This window comes from Bos indicus, chromosome 24 (genome assembly GCF_029378745.1).
Source record: "Bos indicus isolate NIAB-ARS_2022 breed Sahiwal x Tharparkar chromosome 24, NIAB-ARS_B.indTharparkar_mat_pri_1.0, whole genome shotgun sequence".
In the NCBI taxonomy this organism is placed as follows: domain Eukaryota; kingdom Metazoa; phylum Chordata; class Mammalia; order Artiodactyla; family Bovidae; genus Bos; species Bos indicus.
This window is the reverse complement of record NC_091783.1, coordinates 57,225,970-57,244,262: the sequence shown is the minus strand read 5'-3', so window position 1 is coordinate 57,244,262 and position 18,293 is coordinate 57,225,970. Positions and strand designations below refer to the sequence as shown.

At 41.8% G+C, this 18,293-nt stretch overlaps 1 protein-coding gene across 4 annotated transcripts in view; it reads left to right on the top strand.

The window, feature by feature from the left end:
- The window catches only part of ATP8B1 (ATPase phospholipid transporting 8B1), a 109,498-nt gene extending 92,616 nt beyond the window's left edge, over window positions 1–16,882 (top strand). For all 4 annotated transcript variants that reach the window (XM_070779112.1, XM_019986878.2, XM_070779114.1 and 1 more), the window contains 10 exons: window positions 296–407; window positions 1,565–1,640; window positions 3,722–3,854; window positions 4,348–4,636; window positions 8,751–8,974; window positions 10,145–10,228; window positions 11,165–11,410; window positions 11,730–11,868; window positions 13,894–14,024; window positions 15,181–16,882. In XM_070779112.1, the coding sequence (XP_070635213.1) occupies window positions 296–407; window positions 1,565–1,640; window positions 3,722–3,854; window positions 4,348–4,636; window positions 8,751–8,974; window positions 10,145–10,228; window positions 11,165–11,410; window positions 11,730–11,868; window positions 13,894–14,024; window positions 15,181–15,405 (1,659 nt within the window). In that variant the 3' untranslated portion in view covers window positions 15,406–16,882. The remainder of the gene's footprint in view (window positions 1–295; window positions 408–1,564; window positions 1,641–3,721; window positions 3,855–4,347; window positions 4,637–8,750; window positions 8,975–10,144; window positions 10,229–11,164; window positions 11,411–11,729; window positions 11,869–13,893; window positions 14,025–15,180) is intronic.
- The last annotated feature ends 1,411 nt before the right edge of the window (window positions 16,883–18,293 follow it).

Below are 18,293 nucleotides of genomic sequence, written 5' to 3'. Positions count from 1 at the left end.
TTGGTTTGTATCCATGTAAAGTAGTATACACACAACAATATTATATATTTTTAATGTCCTTGATTGGTACTTACATTTTTGTCTTGGTGAATTACTGTAAGAAAAAAGACTTTGGCTGCTTGGTTTTTGGTGAATGTGGAACACGGCAGCCTTCCCAGTTAATGCCAGCCGCTGGCCCCTGTAGCACAGCAGCTGGGGTGTATTTAGCCCATCTGCTTTTTACAGGTTGGCCGACTGCAAATACAGAACATTTTTGGCTTATGTGCTAATTCCTTTCTGTGAATGTACATTCCAGCTATTAGGAGCAACAGCTATTGAAGACAAGCTGCAAGATGGAGTCCCAGAAACCATTTCAAAACTTTCAAAAGCTGACATTAAGATCTGGGTGCTCACTGGAGACAAAAAGGGTGAGTCAGTTTGCAGGGAAGCCTATCTGTTAATTCACAAATATCCATAGCTCCTGTCTCCCCTGCTCAAGGGGACCTTCTCAGACTTCGCATCCTGCACAAGCACCATCTGTTTCCCTTGGGCAGAGATGCTTTCCGTAAGAAATCCTTCTGTGTTGCTCCAGCCCGCCCCGGCCGCCTCCTTCCTGAAACTCCCTCGTTGGCAGAGTCTCTTCCTCGTAACTGAGCTCCTGCTCGTGTCCTGCTGGCTGTCTTCGGTCTTCTATCTCTGCCCGACACGGGCTCCCGTCCTCCAAGGGTCAGCTCTCCGGGCCCGTCTGTCCTCCCAGCCCTGTACCGTCTGTCGGGCAGAGAGCAGAAGAGCGTAACATGCTCAACAGAGCTTTGGTTTTCTTCCCTCTTTTATTGCTTGAAAATTGTAATTTTATCCCCACGGGAAGATTCTAATTTTTAAATTCAGAGCTCAACAAGGAGTTGATTGTTGTGTTATCGTTTCTGTCGATTTTTCCATTCCAGAAGCCTTCCATGGGAAACTAGATCATTTGTCTTATCCTGACATTGTTGGTGGATTACACATTCTGATAAGCTAAGGAATTAAGTCCCGACCTCAAACAAGTGGGGGTGGGGGTGGAAAAGGGGGGAAAATGTCCAGTAGGAGCCACATGTGAGGGTTGTGGAAATGGCTACCCTTCCCACCTTGTGTGTGTGTGTGAGTCACTCAGTTCTGCCCGACTCTGCGACCCCCTGGACTGTAGCCCACCAGACTCCTCTCCATGGAATTCTCCAGGCGAGAATACTGGAGTGGGTTGCCATTCCTTTCTCCAGGGGATCTTTCCGACCCAGATTAAACCACATGAACTAGATGTGTTCAGTATTTCAATGAACATTGATTTTATTAAATAACCAGCTTACACATTTGATATTACATTTCATTATTAAAAACATCTTGACCAGACGTTGGCTTATTAGACTTATTACAGAGAAAAGGATTTGTTTCCTTTAGTGATGTCTAGACATTGCTATAAAAAAAAAAAAATCAAAAAGTGTATTTGATTGAATCTGGTTGTTTTATTAATTGAAAAAGTTGGTACTAGATGAAGCCCATTATTAAATTCATCAGTAGGAGTGACATTTGGCTTCATTTTTTTCTATTGTAGAAACTGCTGAAAATATAGGATTTGCCTGTGAACTTCTTACTGAAGATACCACTATCTGCTATGGGGAAGATATCAGGTGAGTAAGGGCCTGCAGTGAGAATATGTAACGTCTCATTTTTATAAAAACAAGACTGGACAGTAGACACAGATTCAGAGAGATGGAGCTAGAACGTGTCCCTTGCGACAGTTTCCTCAAGTTTAAGTGAAACAGGAGACAATAGGCAGCTCCAAGACACCACACTTCAACCTTCTGTTGTAGCGAAACTTGAGGCCTTCTTTGCCTTTTCAGGGGCTGTTTTTCTGTATTTCTTGCAAGCCCTCAGCGCTTGCCTGCTGAAAAAGGAAGTGGGCTTGAGATATCACTAATTATGAATTAGATTTCATATTTTTTCTCTTCCAGCCTTTAGTGATTTGTCTTGATCACTCCTTATTTTCAACTTGAAAATGAGAAGTTAATGTGGAAAAAGAACAATAGCTACCAGATCTCCTAGTGCAGTGGTTCTCAAGTTGGGTGGGGGAGGTAGGGACTCTGCCCTTGGGAACATCTGGTGATGTCTGAAGACATCTTTGGTTGTTGCAGGGGGAAGGAGGGGTGCTCCTGGCTTCTAGTGGGGTAGTGGCCAGGGGTGCTGCGAAGCATCCTACAATATCTGTAACAGCCACATATAACAAAGAATCAGGAGTGCCAAGGCTGAGAAACCCGTTCTTGAAGGTGAAGACTAAAGGCTCTATGCATGTAAGACGGAAAATCCTGGCTGAGAGTTAGGAGACCTGAGTCCTCGTTGCATTCTTCCCATCAACTTGTTGCAGGCAAATCACAATATCTCTCAGACTTAATTTCCCTGTTTGTTAACATGAAGAGATTGGGTACTTACAGTCCCTTTTACTCCAGGATTCCATGCCTCACTTTCATATGAGCTGTATGTGGTCTTCTCAATAACTTGTTGATAGAAAGCACGAGAATAACTCAAAGGCAGACGTAACTTTATGTGGAAATAAGGTATTTTTCCTGCCCAACAGTGGTCACTGTTGATAGCACACTAGGGTTCACCCCATATTATAATTCTGATCAGGGTTGCCTTCCTTCTGTTGCTTGTGAACACATTTTCAACTGTATCTTCTTTTAGCCACCTTTGGCAAATTAATAAAGTACCCAGAACATGGTGCCTCTGTGGTAGAGGAATCAAGACTTAGTAACATTATATGTCACTTGATTTAAAAAAATGGGCAAAAGGCTTGAATAGCTATTTCTCCAAAGAGACATATAAATGGCCGATAAGCATATGAAATAATGCTCAACATCACTAATCACTAAAGAAATGCAAATTAAAACCACAGTTTCACTTAACATTGATTTAGGATGACTACTATTTTAAAAACACAGAAAAAAGTGTTTGTACAAGTATATGGGAAATTGGAAACTTTGTGCACTGCTGGTGAATATAAAATGGTGCAGTCACTGTGGAAAACAGTATGATGATTCCTCAAAGCATTTTAAAATAGAATTATCATGATCCAGCAGTCCCACTTCTATATACATATCCCAGCGAATGAAGAGCAGGGACATGAAGAGAGATCTGCAAACCCACGTTCACAGTGGCATTGATCACAATAGCCAAGAGGTGGGAGCACCTAAGGGCTCACTGACGGATGAATGGACAAACGAAACGTGGTATATCCACACGGTGGAATGGTGGGCTTTCCTAGTGGCTCCGACGGAAAGGGTGTTATTCAGCTTTAAAAAGGAAGACCGTTTTGACAAGTGCTACAACATGAATGAACCTTGAGAACAGTGAAATGAGCCACTAATTAACTGAAATAAACCAATTACAAAAAGGCATGTACTGTATGATTCCATTATGTGAGTTACCTGGGGTGGTCATATTCACAGAAATGGAAAGTCAAGTGCTGGTTACCAGGGGCTGGGGGAAGGGGAAACAGGGAGTGGTGATTTAATGAGTATTGAAAGATGAGAAAGTTCTGGAGATTAGCAAGGTGAATATACATACTACTACTGAACTGTATACTCGTATAGGTAAAGATGATAACTTTTATGCTAATGTGTTTTTATTGTTATTTTTAAAAGATTATATGTCAAAATTATCTCCCAATCAAGGGTGTGTTCGTGGTCTTATACACACTTAAATTTTTCCCCAGTGCTCTTCTTCATACAAGGATGGAAAACCAGAGGAACAGAGGGGGAGTCTATGCAAAATTCGTACCCCAAGTGTATGAACCTTTTTTCCCATCTGGTGGAAACCGTGCCTTAATAATCACTGGTTCTTGGTTGGTATGTATCATTAGCATCTCTCCCTTTGGCTCAAACTAAAGCACGTCATCCTGAACAAATTTTAGACGGTTTCATATTAATTACCAATGTTAAAATCTGTTAGCCTATAAATGAAAGGGCAATTTCCTAAGCCTGAGAGTTAATATTATATAATACATAAAATAAGTGATACATACAATAATATATGATATATATAATATTATGATATGTATATGCTACATATGATCATATATTATATGTAATATTATTATTATATGATATAAACTGGTAGCAGTGGTTACTACTAGTTTGTCAACTAACAGAAAATTTTAATTTTCTCCACTGTACATTTTAAATTTTTCTGTAATTTTATAGTAAATATTTTATAATCAGAACAGTATCATCAGTAACGTAGGCCCAGAAATATCCCTCAGATGATTAAAATCTTGGGAATGGCACTCTTGATATAAAATCCCAAACAGACTGTGATCTTTTCCCCTCCTTAATTTCACAGAATGAAATCCTTCTCGAGAAAAAGTCCAAGAGAAGTAAGATTCCGAAGCTGAAGTTCCCCAGGACAGAAGAAGAGCAGCGACTGCGGACGCAGAGCATGAGGAAGCTGGAGGTGAGGAAGGAGCAGCAGCAGCAGAATTTTGTGGACCTGGCCTGCGAGTGCAGCGCGGTCATCTGCTGCCGCGTCACCCCCAAGCAGAAGGCCATGGTGGTGGACCTGGTGAAGCGCTACAAGAAGGCCATCACGCTGGCCATCGGGGACGGCGCCAACGACGTCAACATGATCAAAAGTGAGTCTCGCCCACGGGCCAGCTTGGCCAAACGGGCCAGAAAGCTTGACCAGATTCTCCCACAGCGTCTAATGGAAAAACCCACACAGACTTTTTAGCTAGCCCAGTAGTAGATGAGTTTCATGTGGGCGACCTTATCCTTGTTTCCTTCTACTGCATATGTTTGGATTTGGTTTTTCATTTTCTCTTGCTGCTTCCCCTCCTGTATTTCTTTAGGGTTTATTGAAAACCCTACTATAGAATAAGTTTTGCAAAAATCTCTGCTGAGGTTGGCATAAATTGTTGAATTCTGTTATTTGTTTGGGGAATGTTACTCTCCCACACCTAAGCATTGTTTTCTGGGGCTTTCTTCTTGCTGTTGGTAAATTGTTGAACTTCACCATTGGGTGACCTCGTGTGAGCTCAGAGTAACACACCTGGCATTGAAGCAAAGTTCCAATGTGGCCACAGCATTCTCCTGACCTCCCAAGGTCTTTTTACCTTTTGGAGGACCCTCAGTTCAGTTCAGTCGCTCAGTCGTGTCCGACTCTTTGCGACCCCATGAATTGTAGCACGCCAGGCCTCCCTGTCCATCACCGACTCCCGGAGTTCACTCAAATGAAAGGATTGACTCCTATCTTGTGGAAACAGTTTTGCTGGTATTAAAGCATTCGGAACCAAATCCATAGCAATATGTCTGAATCCTGGTCCTTTTGTTTCCCTGTAGAACTTGTAAGGGGTATCTTATAGTGAAAATGCCTGAATGAGATCTGAATACTTGCCTTCATCCTAATACCAACATGCTGTGTCACCCTGGGTTCATGCTCAGGCGTCAGCTTTCTCATTTGAGAACAAGAAAATTGTCTCTGATGTCACCTCTAGGTTTGTGATATTATTTAGATGAATAATCCATGGCATGTATGCACATGTCCTGCAGTGCTGGGTAGCTTAAAAGGATTATGTATATAACTGGACTTTGAATTCAGCCTATTTTGTAACTCATGCGTCTCTTTCTTTCCTTAGAGTCTCTTCCTCCTCCTCCTTGATATATACTAAGAATATTCCAACTTTACCTTCCTCAACAGAAGTCGGCTCTATGATGTACGTCTTCTTGCTTCTTTACCACGTGTATGTCTGTGGTCTCTACCAGTTTAATTTCTCTGCACTGTTTTGCTCATGCTCATCCTGCTGTGCGAATGGCATTCCTTGCTCTGAATCAGATGTTTCTTTCCTCTGCAGCTAGTTCTAGTTTGTTTTCCATTATGTACCTTAACATAAATGCCTCTGCCAAAAAAGTAAGTAACTCAAACAGTTACTTACTTCAGTTCTTCAGTTATAACGAAGACTTATAGATACTGGGGAAAGGGGATCCCCTTACAGACCTACCATCTGATTATGTGAGAGACTTGAAAACTCTTTTGTCCCTCTGGGTTCACTAGTTGATAGCAAAAGGGATCACAGAGAATTGGCATAGATGAATCTCCTAGAGACTGTTTTTTCTTAAGTGGTTTTAAGCATTTTATTAATCTGTGTTATATAGTAGATGCTTTTGTATATAGTGTAGGAGGCATCCTTTGGGGATGAGTCAGAAAATCTCAGGTCTCCTTGGAAGTCCATAGCTTAATCCAAGTATTGTTAAGTACCTCTTTGAACTTTGTGAAGACTCTTATCTGTTTTACCTGCATCAGGAACAAGGTACAGAAAGAAATCATTGTTTATAAAGAAGTACAGTGGAATTTAAGTATCTAAAACAATCTGACCATTTCCTAATGTTTCAGGGTTAGTGGTGTAGTCCAGTAGAAGTGGAGGGAATTGCACTCTACCAGTGTGCCCCTAGCAAGGGCCCAGGGACCCTCAGGGGCTGCCCTCTCCCCTCTTTGTGCCTGAAGACGGCTGGTAGGTGGTGTTTTACTTGGCTGAAACCCTGAGAATGAACAAGAGGCATTAAAGAGGCAGGAAGAAACTATCAGTTTGTTAGGGAATTATGAAGCAATTTACTTGGAAGGCATTTAAAACCACATCTGAAACTTCAGGAAAATCTAGATGTCTATATTTAGTTTTCAGGAAAACACAAGCAGTGTGGCCTTATAAAGTCCATCTGCCTAGTTGCCTTGAGCCACCCTGTGAACTGTGGCAATGTTCACTTCACACACTGTCCTTGGTCTGCACCACAGAGGCTGGCCGGGATGTCATAGCCTAGCACAGGGGCGCCTCGTCCTTGGCTCTGAAAGAATCACAACATTTCCCTGTTACTTGTTCAGGAAAGAAGGCCATGGTTTGGTAGGAAAGAGCAGTCTGGCAACCATGACTGGTCATTAAGAACTATTTATGTGTTTAGAAAGAGGTCATAAATATTGATTGAGATGCAGTTTATTCTATTTTTTTTTTTTAGAATTGCAGAGTGTTATTAAAAAATGGAGGTTTTGGACAAGTCACTGTGTTGTCTCAAACTTGTCAGACCTTGTATTCTGCAACTGGGGCAGGGGTTTTGGAGCTTCTTTTAGCTGGAAACGCTGCTGAACTGGCAGACACTTCTCAGGGTCTTAGCAACAGTAGACTGTGTTCTCCAACACATGTTCTCAAAATGATCTCACTATTTGTCTTCCATGACTTTTAAGACCTAGATCAAACTCATAATTCTCTAAGTGGAACATATAATTTAATGACTATTGGAAAGATGGATAAAACTGGGACTATTATTTTTATCCATTCTGGAAACCTTCCTCCCCTTAAAACGACTGTCCGTCCTAAGGTCTCAGTGGGCCATGAATAAGCTTTTGAAAGTTTAAGAGTATCTAAGTTAAAACACTTTTGATTGCAAGTCTTGGAGAACAATTAGTTAGCATATGAGAAAAACAAACCTAATTTGAAAGCTACAAATATGTGCTGCTCAAGGACCCAGGCCTCTGGATAATACTAGAACCAAGAAGCAGTACCAAGAACCCAGGTCTGTCTCTCTCATCCTTTCTCTCAGTTCAGTTCAGTTGCTCAGTTGTGTCCAACTCTTTGCGACCCCACAAACCGCAGCACACCAGGCCTCCCTGTCCATCCCCAACTCCTGGAGTCCATCCAAACCCATGTCCATCAAGTTGATGATGCCATCCAACCATCTCATCCTCTGTCATCCCCTTCTCCTCCTGCCCTCAATCTTTTCCAGCAGCAGCATCCTTTTTCTAGATTACTTTCTCAGTGCCTCAGAAAGAAGTATATCCATCCCACAACTCAAGAATTTACATGCTAACATTCCAGACAAACACACCCAAATCCTAATTCCAAAACACCAAGAGAGACTGAGGGAAACAAATCCCTATAGGTACTCAAAGTAGGAAGTGATTAATACAGGGGACTAGGTGCTCAAAGAAATTCTGAATGGACTGAGGAAGGTTGGTTCCAGGTGGTGTCTCCAAGTCTGGGTCACTTGCCAGAGGAGTTTTGAGGAGTTGAGGCTCCTCTGAAGAGCTGTCCAGTTGAGAAGCCCTTGCAGTTGTTTATCAGCATCCAGGAAGCTGGAGAATGGATATATGGAGTCTGTTGCAGGAATTGCAAACAGGGACGGGATGCTGGGCTCCCATCTACTTCTGCTTCTAGGTCACAAGTCGGGCCAAACAAGTGGAACCTAATTCACAGAGGACCTAGCTGCAAGGGAGTCTGAGCAATGTAGGGGTTTTATTTGCTTTCCCACCTCTCTAATTAAAGTAAAATTTTAGAATGAAGAATGAGAGCCAATTCATAGTAACTACTACAGATTACATATCTGCCCAAGGCTGACGCAGCTGTGGCCAAGGAGGCAGGGAGACATGGTGTGTACATGGGTGCCTGGGGCTTGCCCTGTGGTTGGGAAGGATGGCTTATGAGCTGGGCAGATAATCCAAATGGAATTCCTCACCCATTGAGATCCTTACACAAATATTTATGGAGGCCCAACCATGTGCTCTGTGTAGCAACCTGTACCTGTGACTTTGAGTTCAGAAGTTGGGTATAGAGGATTGTGAGCAATAGCTTTCACATTTATTGTTTCATAAATGTCAGATTTTTTTTTTTTTTTTTTGTATTGCCATAGAAACAGTTTTATCATCTCAATGTTTTGTTTTAAAATAAGCTTATGACTCACAGTATCTGCTTCCTCACCCCATAGCTGCCCACATCGGTGTTGGAATAAGTGGACAAGAAGGCATGCAAGCGGTCATGTCCAGTGACTATTCCTTTGCACAGTTCAGATACCTGCAGAGACTGCTGTTGGTGCATGGCCGGTGGTCTTACATAAGGATGTGCAAGTTCCTGCGATACTTCTTCTATAAAAACTTTGCATTTACTTTGGTTCATTTCTGGTACTCCTTCTTCAACGGGTACTCTGCACAGGTAATATACCACCATCATCATTATTATTAAATGAGTAACGCTCTTCTCTTACATGGATAAAACTACTTTTGAAAAAAAATTTATATTTTTTCCTCCCATGTTCACAGTTTTGATGCTGTGTCTCTTAACAATTGAGACATAGATCAATTAAGTTTATGAATTTTCTAAAATGTGTCTGGTGCTTTGAACTTACTTTGCCTTTAAAAAAGGCAGGATTTGTTCCTGGCCTGTTGACTTTTGTGTGTCTTTGCGTTCACCTTAGTTTTTTTTTTTTTTCCCAAGTCATCTTACCTTTAAGAATAGTGATAATAAATTGTTCAGCTTTGAACAAACTCTTCAGATTCAAGTATAAAATTATATTGTGACTAAAGGGATTATATAAATTTCAGGTGATCATAGACCCATTATGTCTCCATTGCTGCTAGTTTTTAAATTTTTACCTTTTGCTGAAATAGGAGTGGGAACATATCTAACATGTTAAATTGGTGATATGGCAGAAAAATACCATTAGTAAAATATGAGCCTAAGCCAGTGCCTGTGGTTGTCCAAACCTCTTTGATGCTATGCCACAGACAACTGGCATAAGAGGAGGGCCGATGTAGAAACTGGGCCAGGAGGTCTTGAGCAAGACTGGAACCTTCTTCCTGCTTCTGTGCAGGACTATGCATCAATGCTGGTGCTGAGTCAGCCTGTTTCCTCTACCCATCCTGATCCTCCCCCGGCCCCCCGAGGGCTGGTGTGTACACAGTCTTGCTTATCCCTTTCAGAAGCCTCTTTCTTATATTCAAAATGTTTTAGATAATGTTTAACTGGAAATGCTGAACCAGCAAGATAAAAGCAAATTTGAATGGTACATATGTACTTTTGAACCAGTTGGATGTAACCTAATTCATTAGTAAAAGAGGATGAACATGGATTTGTTTTCCAGCATTTTTCAAATAGACCAGATTCTTTTCCCCACTTATTTGAGAAGGGAGATGACTATGAGAAGCCCTTTGATTCTGCCCACTCCATCCAAACAATCTCATGCCTACTGTGGGTATAGCTGGTGGAGGGGGGCGGGGCTCTCCCTGGGGATGTCCCTGCTTTGAGACGGCAGGTGCATATGCACGGACTAGCCTGGCAATGTTTCTTGGTCGGTGACACACAGACCCTGTCATCCCCTCACAGACCGCGTATGAAGACTGGTTCATCACCCTCTACAACGTGCTCTACTCCAGCCTGCCCGTGCTCCTCATGGGGCTGCTCAACCAGGTAGGATCCCGGTGCAGACAGGGATGCTCTGCACAGACTGAGCACCTGTATCAAAGCACACATCTCAATGTCTTCTCTTGGTTTTCACTTCTTTCTGAGTGAGCCCTATTATATTTCTGCTGTCAGGTGCTTCTAGTTTTATAGTAAGAAAAGATTTCTGTGCCTGGGTTGAATCCATTAACAAATTTGTTATCCTCATTTTGGATGCTGAGGTTTTCTTGTTAGATACCTAACAATATAGAATGTCTCTATGATAATGACTTATATATTTTTAAAGTAAATTATTTTAATACCTCCCCAAACTTCTTGGTTCAATTAAATCTACATTCTATCGTTACAATTTTTATAGAAGCTGCTTTAAAGAATAAAAAGAATAATCTGGAATTAGCTCATCATGAATGTGAAAATGCTTTCTCAAAGAATGAGAAACAATAATCTCTCAGGAGGTAAAAATAGGCTTCCTATGCTTTTTTTTTTAAACATTACTAATTTGCTTTCTGTAAGTAGAAACCAGTAGTGTACCTAGTCTCTCAAAATTAAATATCAAATAGCGGTGGGCTACTTCCCTGGTGGCTCAGACGGTAAAGAATCTGCCTGCAATGTGGGAGACCTGGATTCAATCCCTGGGTCAGGCAGATGCCCTGGAGAAGGGAATGGCTACCCACCCCAGTATTCTTGCCTGGAGAACGCCACAGACAGAGGAGCCTGGCGGCCTACAGTCCATGGCGTTGCAAAGAGTGGGACACAACTGAAGCGACCTAGCACAGCAATGAAGCTGCTGTCTGCACAATGAAATTATTCAGGATTTATCTTTAGTTTCTGCCTTCCTAAAACTTAACAAGTCGCAATTCTTTGTGAGATAGAAGTTGTAACGAATGTATCTGAGTTCTTCGATCCTGACAGGCAGTACACTCAACTCCGTGTTTTCCCCTTAAGGACGTGAGCGACAAACTGAGCCTCCGCTTCCCCAGCTTATACATAGTGGGACAGAGAGACTTGCTATTCAACTACAGGAAATTCTTCGTCAGCTTGCTGCATGGGGCTTTAACCTCGCTGGTCCTCTTCTTCATACCTTATGGAGCCTATATGCAGACCATGGGGCAGGATGGAGAGGCGCCCTCGGACTACCAGTCTTTCGCCGTCACGATTGCCTCTGCTCTCGTAATAACAGTCAACTTCCAGGTATGTGGCTTTAGCTGACCGTGTCCAGGACCTACTGGTACTGCATCCACCTCTGTGTGTAGACCAGCAGACACATCTGCCTGGCTCCCACTCTCCCTCCAACCGAGCCTCTGCCGCTCTGCAAGTATGAATGAATGCTATTTTCATCCCTTATAACAAACGTATTTCCTATTTCTTGCCTGAACCAAGAGCAGCTTCTGATTGTTCAGAAGCCAAATCACGCCTAAATTGCTGAATTCTATTTTCAGAATCCTTAGATCCTTTATTTCTTGCTAACTCCCCAAAATGAATGCTCTGTTTTTCTCTGGTTTCCCAACAGATTGGCTTGGATACTTCTTATTGGACTTTTGTGAATGCTTTTTCAATTTTTGGAAGCATTGCACTTTATTTTGGCATCATGTTTGACTTTCATAGTGCTGGGATACATGTTCTCTTTCCATCTGCATTTCAATTCACAGGTTGGTATTTTCTAAATTCCAAAAATAAATAAATAGAAAAATGTCATTAATTTAGATTCTGACATAATTTCAGGTTAAGTAAAAACACGAAGTGTGAATTACTGCAAATAAAAATTAATGTCCTGAGTAGAGACTGAACGGTGGTTAGTGGGTTGGAAGCAGGGTAACATGATGGGAGGAAAGCAAATTAAAATAACTTTAAGCTATAACTGTGCTTTTTATTTCTTCCATAAAATCTAATATTGGAAGGTTACTGCGAAACTAGGGATACATGTTTCCCAATATAGTACATGCTGATAGTATGATGGTTTAATTTTTCTAAACACTACCTAGAAATACATAATAAATTTGGGGGTACATTTTGATTTAGTATTTCCACATGAGGAATATACCCTAAGATGAAACACACCAAATTTTGGAAAGGTAATCTATACAAAGATTGTATCACTGCAACACTATTTTTAAAAACTGGAAATAACCCAAAGACCTAAGAATATTAAATTAGCAAAAGAAATTATGATGGAATTCTAGAACTTAAAAGTGGATTGTATCATCAGAAATATGTGCACAGAGCAGTAAGTAAACTTATGAAAAACAATAGTTTACAGCTGTATAAAGTATGACAAATGTTAGAATGAACTAATATCATAAAATTTATAAATAGCATAAATTAGAATTTATGAACTTACTATGGATAGTGTAGCTTGGATTCAAAATGGAAAAAAAAAATGCCCATAAACTTATTTGCCTGTAAAAGAATTTTTTTTAAATGACCAGTTGTTTGGTTATAAAACGCAGTAGCTGTGGTAAGAATCCACCTGCAATGCAGGAGATGCAGGAAATGTGGGTTCGATCCTTGGGTCCGCAAGTTCCCCTGGAGGAGGGCATGGCAATTCACTCTAGTATTTTTGCCTGGAATATTCCAGGGACAGAGCAGCCTGGCAGGCTACAGTACATGAGGTCACAAAGAGTTGGACACAACTGAGCACGTACGTGGTAATAACCCTTTTCTTATTGGAACTGAGCTCATTTTTGGGTCTGTGTTCTTCCTTACTGTGACTGTGTTCTAAACTTTTAGTACCTAGTTACTTAGGCTATTCCCATAGGGAGTGTTTCTTAAACCCATACACATTTATCAGTGTTAAAACCACATTTAAAAAATAAACACTATTATTTTTATAAACTCACAGTATTAAGTACAGAAAATATTGTGACAAATTTGGCTCAGTTGTAAAATTAAGTAGTATATATGATTACCTGGTTGTATTAACAGAATTGAATTGTTACTTCCTCTGACATAAAAAACTAGAAGCCGAATTCAGTAGAAAAAGCCAAGCTCTAGCTGGATGGATATGGATTTTAATTCAGGAGTTGCATAGCTAGTTCTGTTACCTTGGACCAATTTTTTATTAATACTTCTCCACTGCTTGGTTTCTTCATGTAGTAAAGACAGCAATACTCACCTCTCAGAAATGAGTAAATGGCATGATCTGTATAAAACACCTGCATAAGGCTTACCCACAAACAGTAGTGCCCGCTGTTAACATGTGGTTTCAAACCAAAGGTATAAATTGGAAAGTGCTTTTAAAATAAATTTGTTTTTAATCGAAGGATAATTGCTTTACAATATTGTGTTGGTTTCTGCCATACATCAACATGAATCAGCCATAGGTATATATAGGAAAGTGCTTTTTTAGGTTCCTGAAAAAAAAAAAAAATCCAAAGGTATAAATTGCCTACTTTTGCATTTCTAATTAATTCAGTGCCAACAAATGTACCTTTTTCCCTTATTTATTCACTTATATACATTTGCCTTGTTCCAAAGAATTTATGTTCCTAATTCTGCTTTGCTTAGCCTGGTTTTAAAATGTTCATTCCTTGAGTGGTGATGGGATGTTCTGGGGAGGGCAATCTGGTTGTAAAAGTTTACCGGAGAGAATCCATTTGTGGACTGTGGAATATTAGCCATGGCCTCCCCGCCCTGGGATGAAAGGACCATTGTGAGTCATCCTCTGCTTTTTCCAGGCACAGCTTCAAATGCTCTGAGACAGCCGTACATTTGGTTGACCATCATCCTGACTGTTGCTGTGTGCCTGCTGCCCGTTGTTGCCATTCGCTTCTTGTCAATGACCATCTGGCCATCGGAAAGCGATAAGGTATAGAAAAAAATAGACTTCCCCTAACTTGGAGTGCCTCCCCCAGAAATCAGAGCGTTTCTCCAAAGCAGCTTTCCTGAAAATCCTCAGCTCTTAGGAAGCTTGGTCTGTTTTTAGGACTACTTCTCTTTAACTCCACCTGCAAATAAGTCCTTTGGGGTTGGTATTTTTGTTTGCTTGTAGGAAGAACAGTATGTACATCTACCCTCTCGATTTAGCAATTATACTATTAGTATTTTGCCCTGCATACAGGTTGGGATTTTTTTTCCCATTTAAAGACAAATGTCACCTCTTATAGCAGGATCCTTTGAGCTGCAAGTATCAGGAAGATAGGGCTCAAAAGGACTCAGTGATAACGTACCACCTCCACTCACAGAACAGGCTTCAGGCTCAGGCGATGAGCAGCCGGCTGGGTTTCTTTCTCTCTCTCCCCTCTGCTGTCTCCACTGTTTGCTTCATCTTTCTGAAAGATGGCTACAGCAGTTCCTGGCACGGCATCCTGCCATGTCAGTACCCAGGGGAAGATCAGAGACTGATTCTCCTGGAGCTTTCCTTAGGAGCCTGGTGACTTTGGGGAGGGCTCAGCACACTCCCTTCATGTCTCCTGAGCCAGAATTATGGCACATGCCCATTCCTGGACTAGTCGAGAACAAGGGAAATCAATCGGTCCCACCCTGCGGGTGGAGTCCACATCCCAGGAGGAGCTTAGCTGTGAGGAAGAGGAGGGCACCTGGATAAGCTCCATCTCCATCAGAAAGGAGGGGAGAGAAGCTGCCAGGCAGGCAAGGAACCTTCATGTCCTCTGCATCTCCCTCCACCACTGACCAGAGTGTGCATTAAACACCCAGAGACACTAAAGGTCTTTTCTAAAACTGTGCCAGTCCGCTCTATGAACTGGAAAGAGCACCAGCTGAGTGGGAGTCCTGGCTGCCCTGTTTCTAGCTCTGACAGATTGCAAGCCTCATGGAACCTCTGCCTCCGCTTCCTCCTCTCTAAAGCCAAGCTGGAGATGCCCACCCCTCAGGGAGGCGGGTGTGGGGAAGCCTGCTCCAGGGTCCCGGTCAGTCCGAGGGGCTCCCCCTGCGGGAACAGACCCGTGTTTCCATTCGGCCTCCCGGCTCTCCCTCATCTGGTCCCGCCTCTCCCGCTTCTGCAGATTCAGAAGCACCGGAAGCAGCTAAAAGCCGAGGAGCAGTGGCAGCGGCGCCAGCACGTGTTCCGCCGGGACGTGTCCACGCGGCGCTCGGCCTACGCCTTCTCGCACCAGCGCGGCTACGCCGACCTCATCTCCTCCGGCCGCAGCATCCGCAAGAAGCGCTCGCCCCTGGACGGGGTCATCGCCGACGCGTCGGCGGCGTACAGGCGCACCGCGGAGAGCTGAGGCGCCGGCTCCCGGGTGACCTGTAGAACAGTCACACGGAGGAAACGTCTATGGCTTTTTTTAATGAGAGACTGGGAACTTTTTGTAAAAAACTGAACTTGTCACGGGGATGCTGAAGACAAGAACCTTCTCAGCAAACGACTTGGTTTTGCTGTGGCAATCGTTCAACCTAAGAAGACCTTTCGAAAAGTCAGATTATTCAGATGCTGATATTTCATTATGATTCAAAGTGAACATTTTAAACTCCGTCTCAATCTAGGACAAGAGAATTTGAAAACGTCTTCAATTTCAGTTCAAATGGTATCGTTTTATAAAATTAGTAAGCTCTTCCTGTCTGGGATCTTTGTCAGGAATTTCCCAGAGGCTCCTTTTTCTTCCTGGAGTCTACCTTACATAACAAAGACCTTATAATAGCAGTGACAGAAGACTCATGAATGTTCATCTCCTAAAAGCTAAGTGGTCTTTTTCAGAGTTGATAACGGGACTGCATGATTTCATGTTCTCATGTGGATCTAATTCAGCTCAATCAACAAAAATGATTCACATTTCATAAACACAAGCTCTGAGTCTGTTTCGGTTTACTACCAGGTTAAAAAAGGACATTACCTTCGTTTACTCTCACTATTGTATATTGTTTCAGCCACTTCCTGTAGAACAAGTGAGTTTATTGTCTATTATCGATTTAAAAAAACATGCATTTATTTATGTTTTTTGTTTTTAAAGCGCTTTTAAAAACTGAGGGTATCAGTGATAAATGGCAGAATATTCTGCAAAGCTTTCTTTTGAAAAGCAAACTTTTGTGCCTGCCTATGTGTAAAGTGTTTTATAAGGGACATAAAACAGAGACCTCATTCTTTTCTACTTAAGAGAAATGGCTTTTGGTAGCCATATTCCTAATAGTGTATCCTTCTAAAATTGAAGATGACTTTGGCAATTATGGAAACTGGCCTCCAAGAGGTAAGAGTGATTTATCCAAGGGCTTTTCTCATCCTCTGTGTTTCACACTTTCATTTTCGCATTCCAGTGAAGATACAGAAGTGTCTTCAATAATTCTGTTCCTTACCATTAGGTTGTGAATGTTCACAATATTCATTCGAGTTCTTTGTGAGGAAATCACAGTGTGTAAATAGTTCATTGTCCAGGTATAAGCAAAGAATGTTTAGCTCTTTATGGAAGTAAATTTCTGGAAGTTTACAACTTTTATCTTGTAAATAAACAAAAAATTGTAAGGTTATTTTTTTTTTGTAAAGAAAAGTTAGCTTGTGTAATTCTGTCAGTTTCCAATTTCTCTCCTGTTTTGCAAATTGTGGGAAAGGTCGACAATGCAAATGTGTCAAAGACTTCCATGGTTGGGTGCAATATTAATTTTAAAATGCAAATTGTTTTGGATAAATTATTTCTATATTCTGTAAATCTGAGATTAATGTATATTTTTGTTTAAAAAATAAACTCTTTGGTAAAATTTTGGGAAGTATAATCTGTTGAAGTATTGTTTAAGTTCTTTATTTTAGAGTGGGGCAGATGATAGAGAATCTAGGCCAACCTGGTTTCCAAAGGAACACAGGGGTCCTTTGTGGTGAGAAGTAAGCTGCAGACGGGATACTAAGTGTAGGGGCGAAGTGGCTGAGACAAGAGGCTCCGACAACAAAGTCAGAGTATGGATTAACCGTTGGTAAGAACAACTGTATCCAGGGAGAGTGCATCTTAGGATATGAGAAGGGGGACAATTCATCCAAGTGACCTCAGCTCTCTGGAGGTAGAATAAAAGCAACAGTAACCCCTGACCAAAAGCAGGGGCTGGGAAGTGGGGAGACAGTTCAGAAATACAGGGTGAAGGACTGGCAGAAAAATAAGCAAAGGGATACTATCAGGATGTTGAAGGGCAGGACAGCAGGTAGGGACCGGGAGGGCCAAGTCTGACACACGGCTGCGGAACAGGTGGTCAGCTCCTGGGCAGGAAGGCAGGCTGGGACCCCATTAAGGAAATGGCCCATCTCCCTTGCAGAGGAGGAGGTTCTCTGAAGGATAGCAATGGAAGACTTTGGCGGGGGGTATCAGTAGTAGTAGCAGGTGATGAGAGAGTTCTAGTTTTAGGGGTGTTTTGTAAGGTAGGAAATCAGGACCCCGCTCTCTGCTCTTCTACACCAGGTAGCCTGCTTCTGGAGCAGAATTTCATGTCCGCATCAGGGCAACCCACTGAAGTGGGGCGGGGGGGAGGAGACAAGACAAATTATTAGCCTCTGTAATAGGAATGGTATGAGAAAACCTCAGCAGACCTGGGGGATGGCCCCTTTAAAAAAAAAAGGCCACTTTTCCTTAGGATATGCTACTGTATTTAAACTGGTGAGGAACAAGTGTTTCTAACAAGAGAGCACCATCTAAAGGTTCCTGCTGACGCTCAGGACCAGAAACTGTTGAGTAAAGACAACTGGTGGAGAGAAAATGGTTCTTAAGAGACTCTGACGTGATAGCAAAATGTACCCTGATGGCATCTAAATGTTTTAACAGTTGCTGCCTCATATGATGTGAACGAAGCTTAGGAAAATTTTAAGACAGCTTCTAAAAGTCTTGTCAGAATCTGCTAGTAAGTTAGAGCTGCAATAAAACTTGTGGTGCCTTTATAAATACAAAAAGGCCTGACAAGACACTGAGAGGAAAACCAAGCACTTCCAGGAAGAAGTAGAGATTGGGCTGGGCCCTTAAAAATAAACACTGTAAAAATAATTTTCTTGACCTGAATAGTCATTTTTCCAAAGATTATAAATGTCTTATAAGCATATGAAAACATCCTCAAATATCATTAGTCAATAGAGAAGAACAAATCGAAACCATAATGAGATTCCACTTCACATCCACTAGAATGACTATTAAAACAAAATAACATGTGT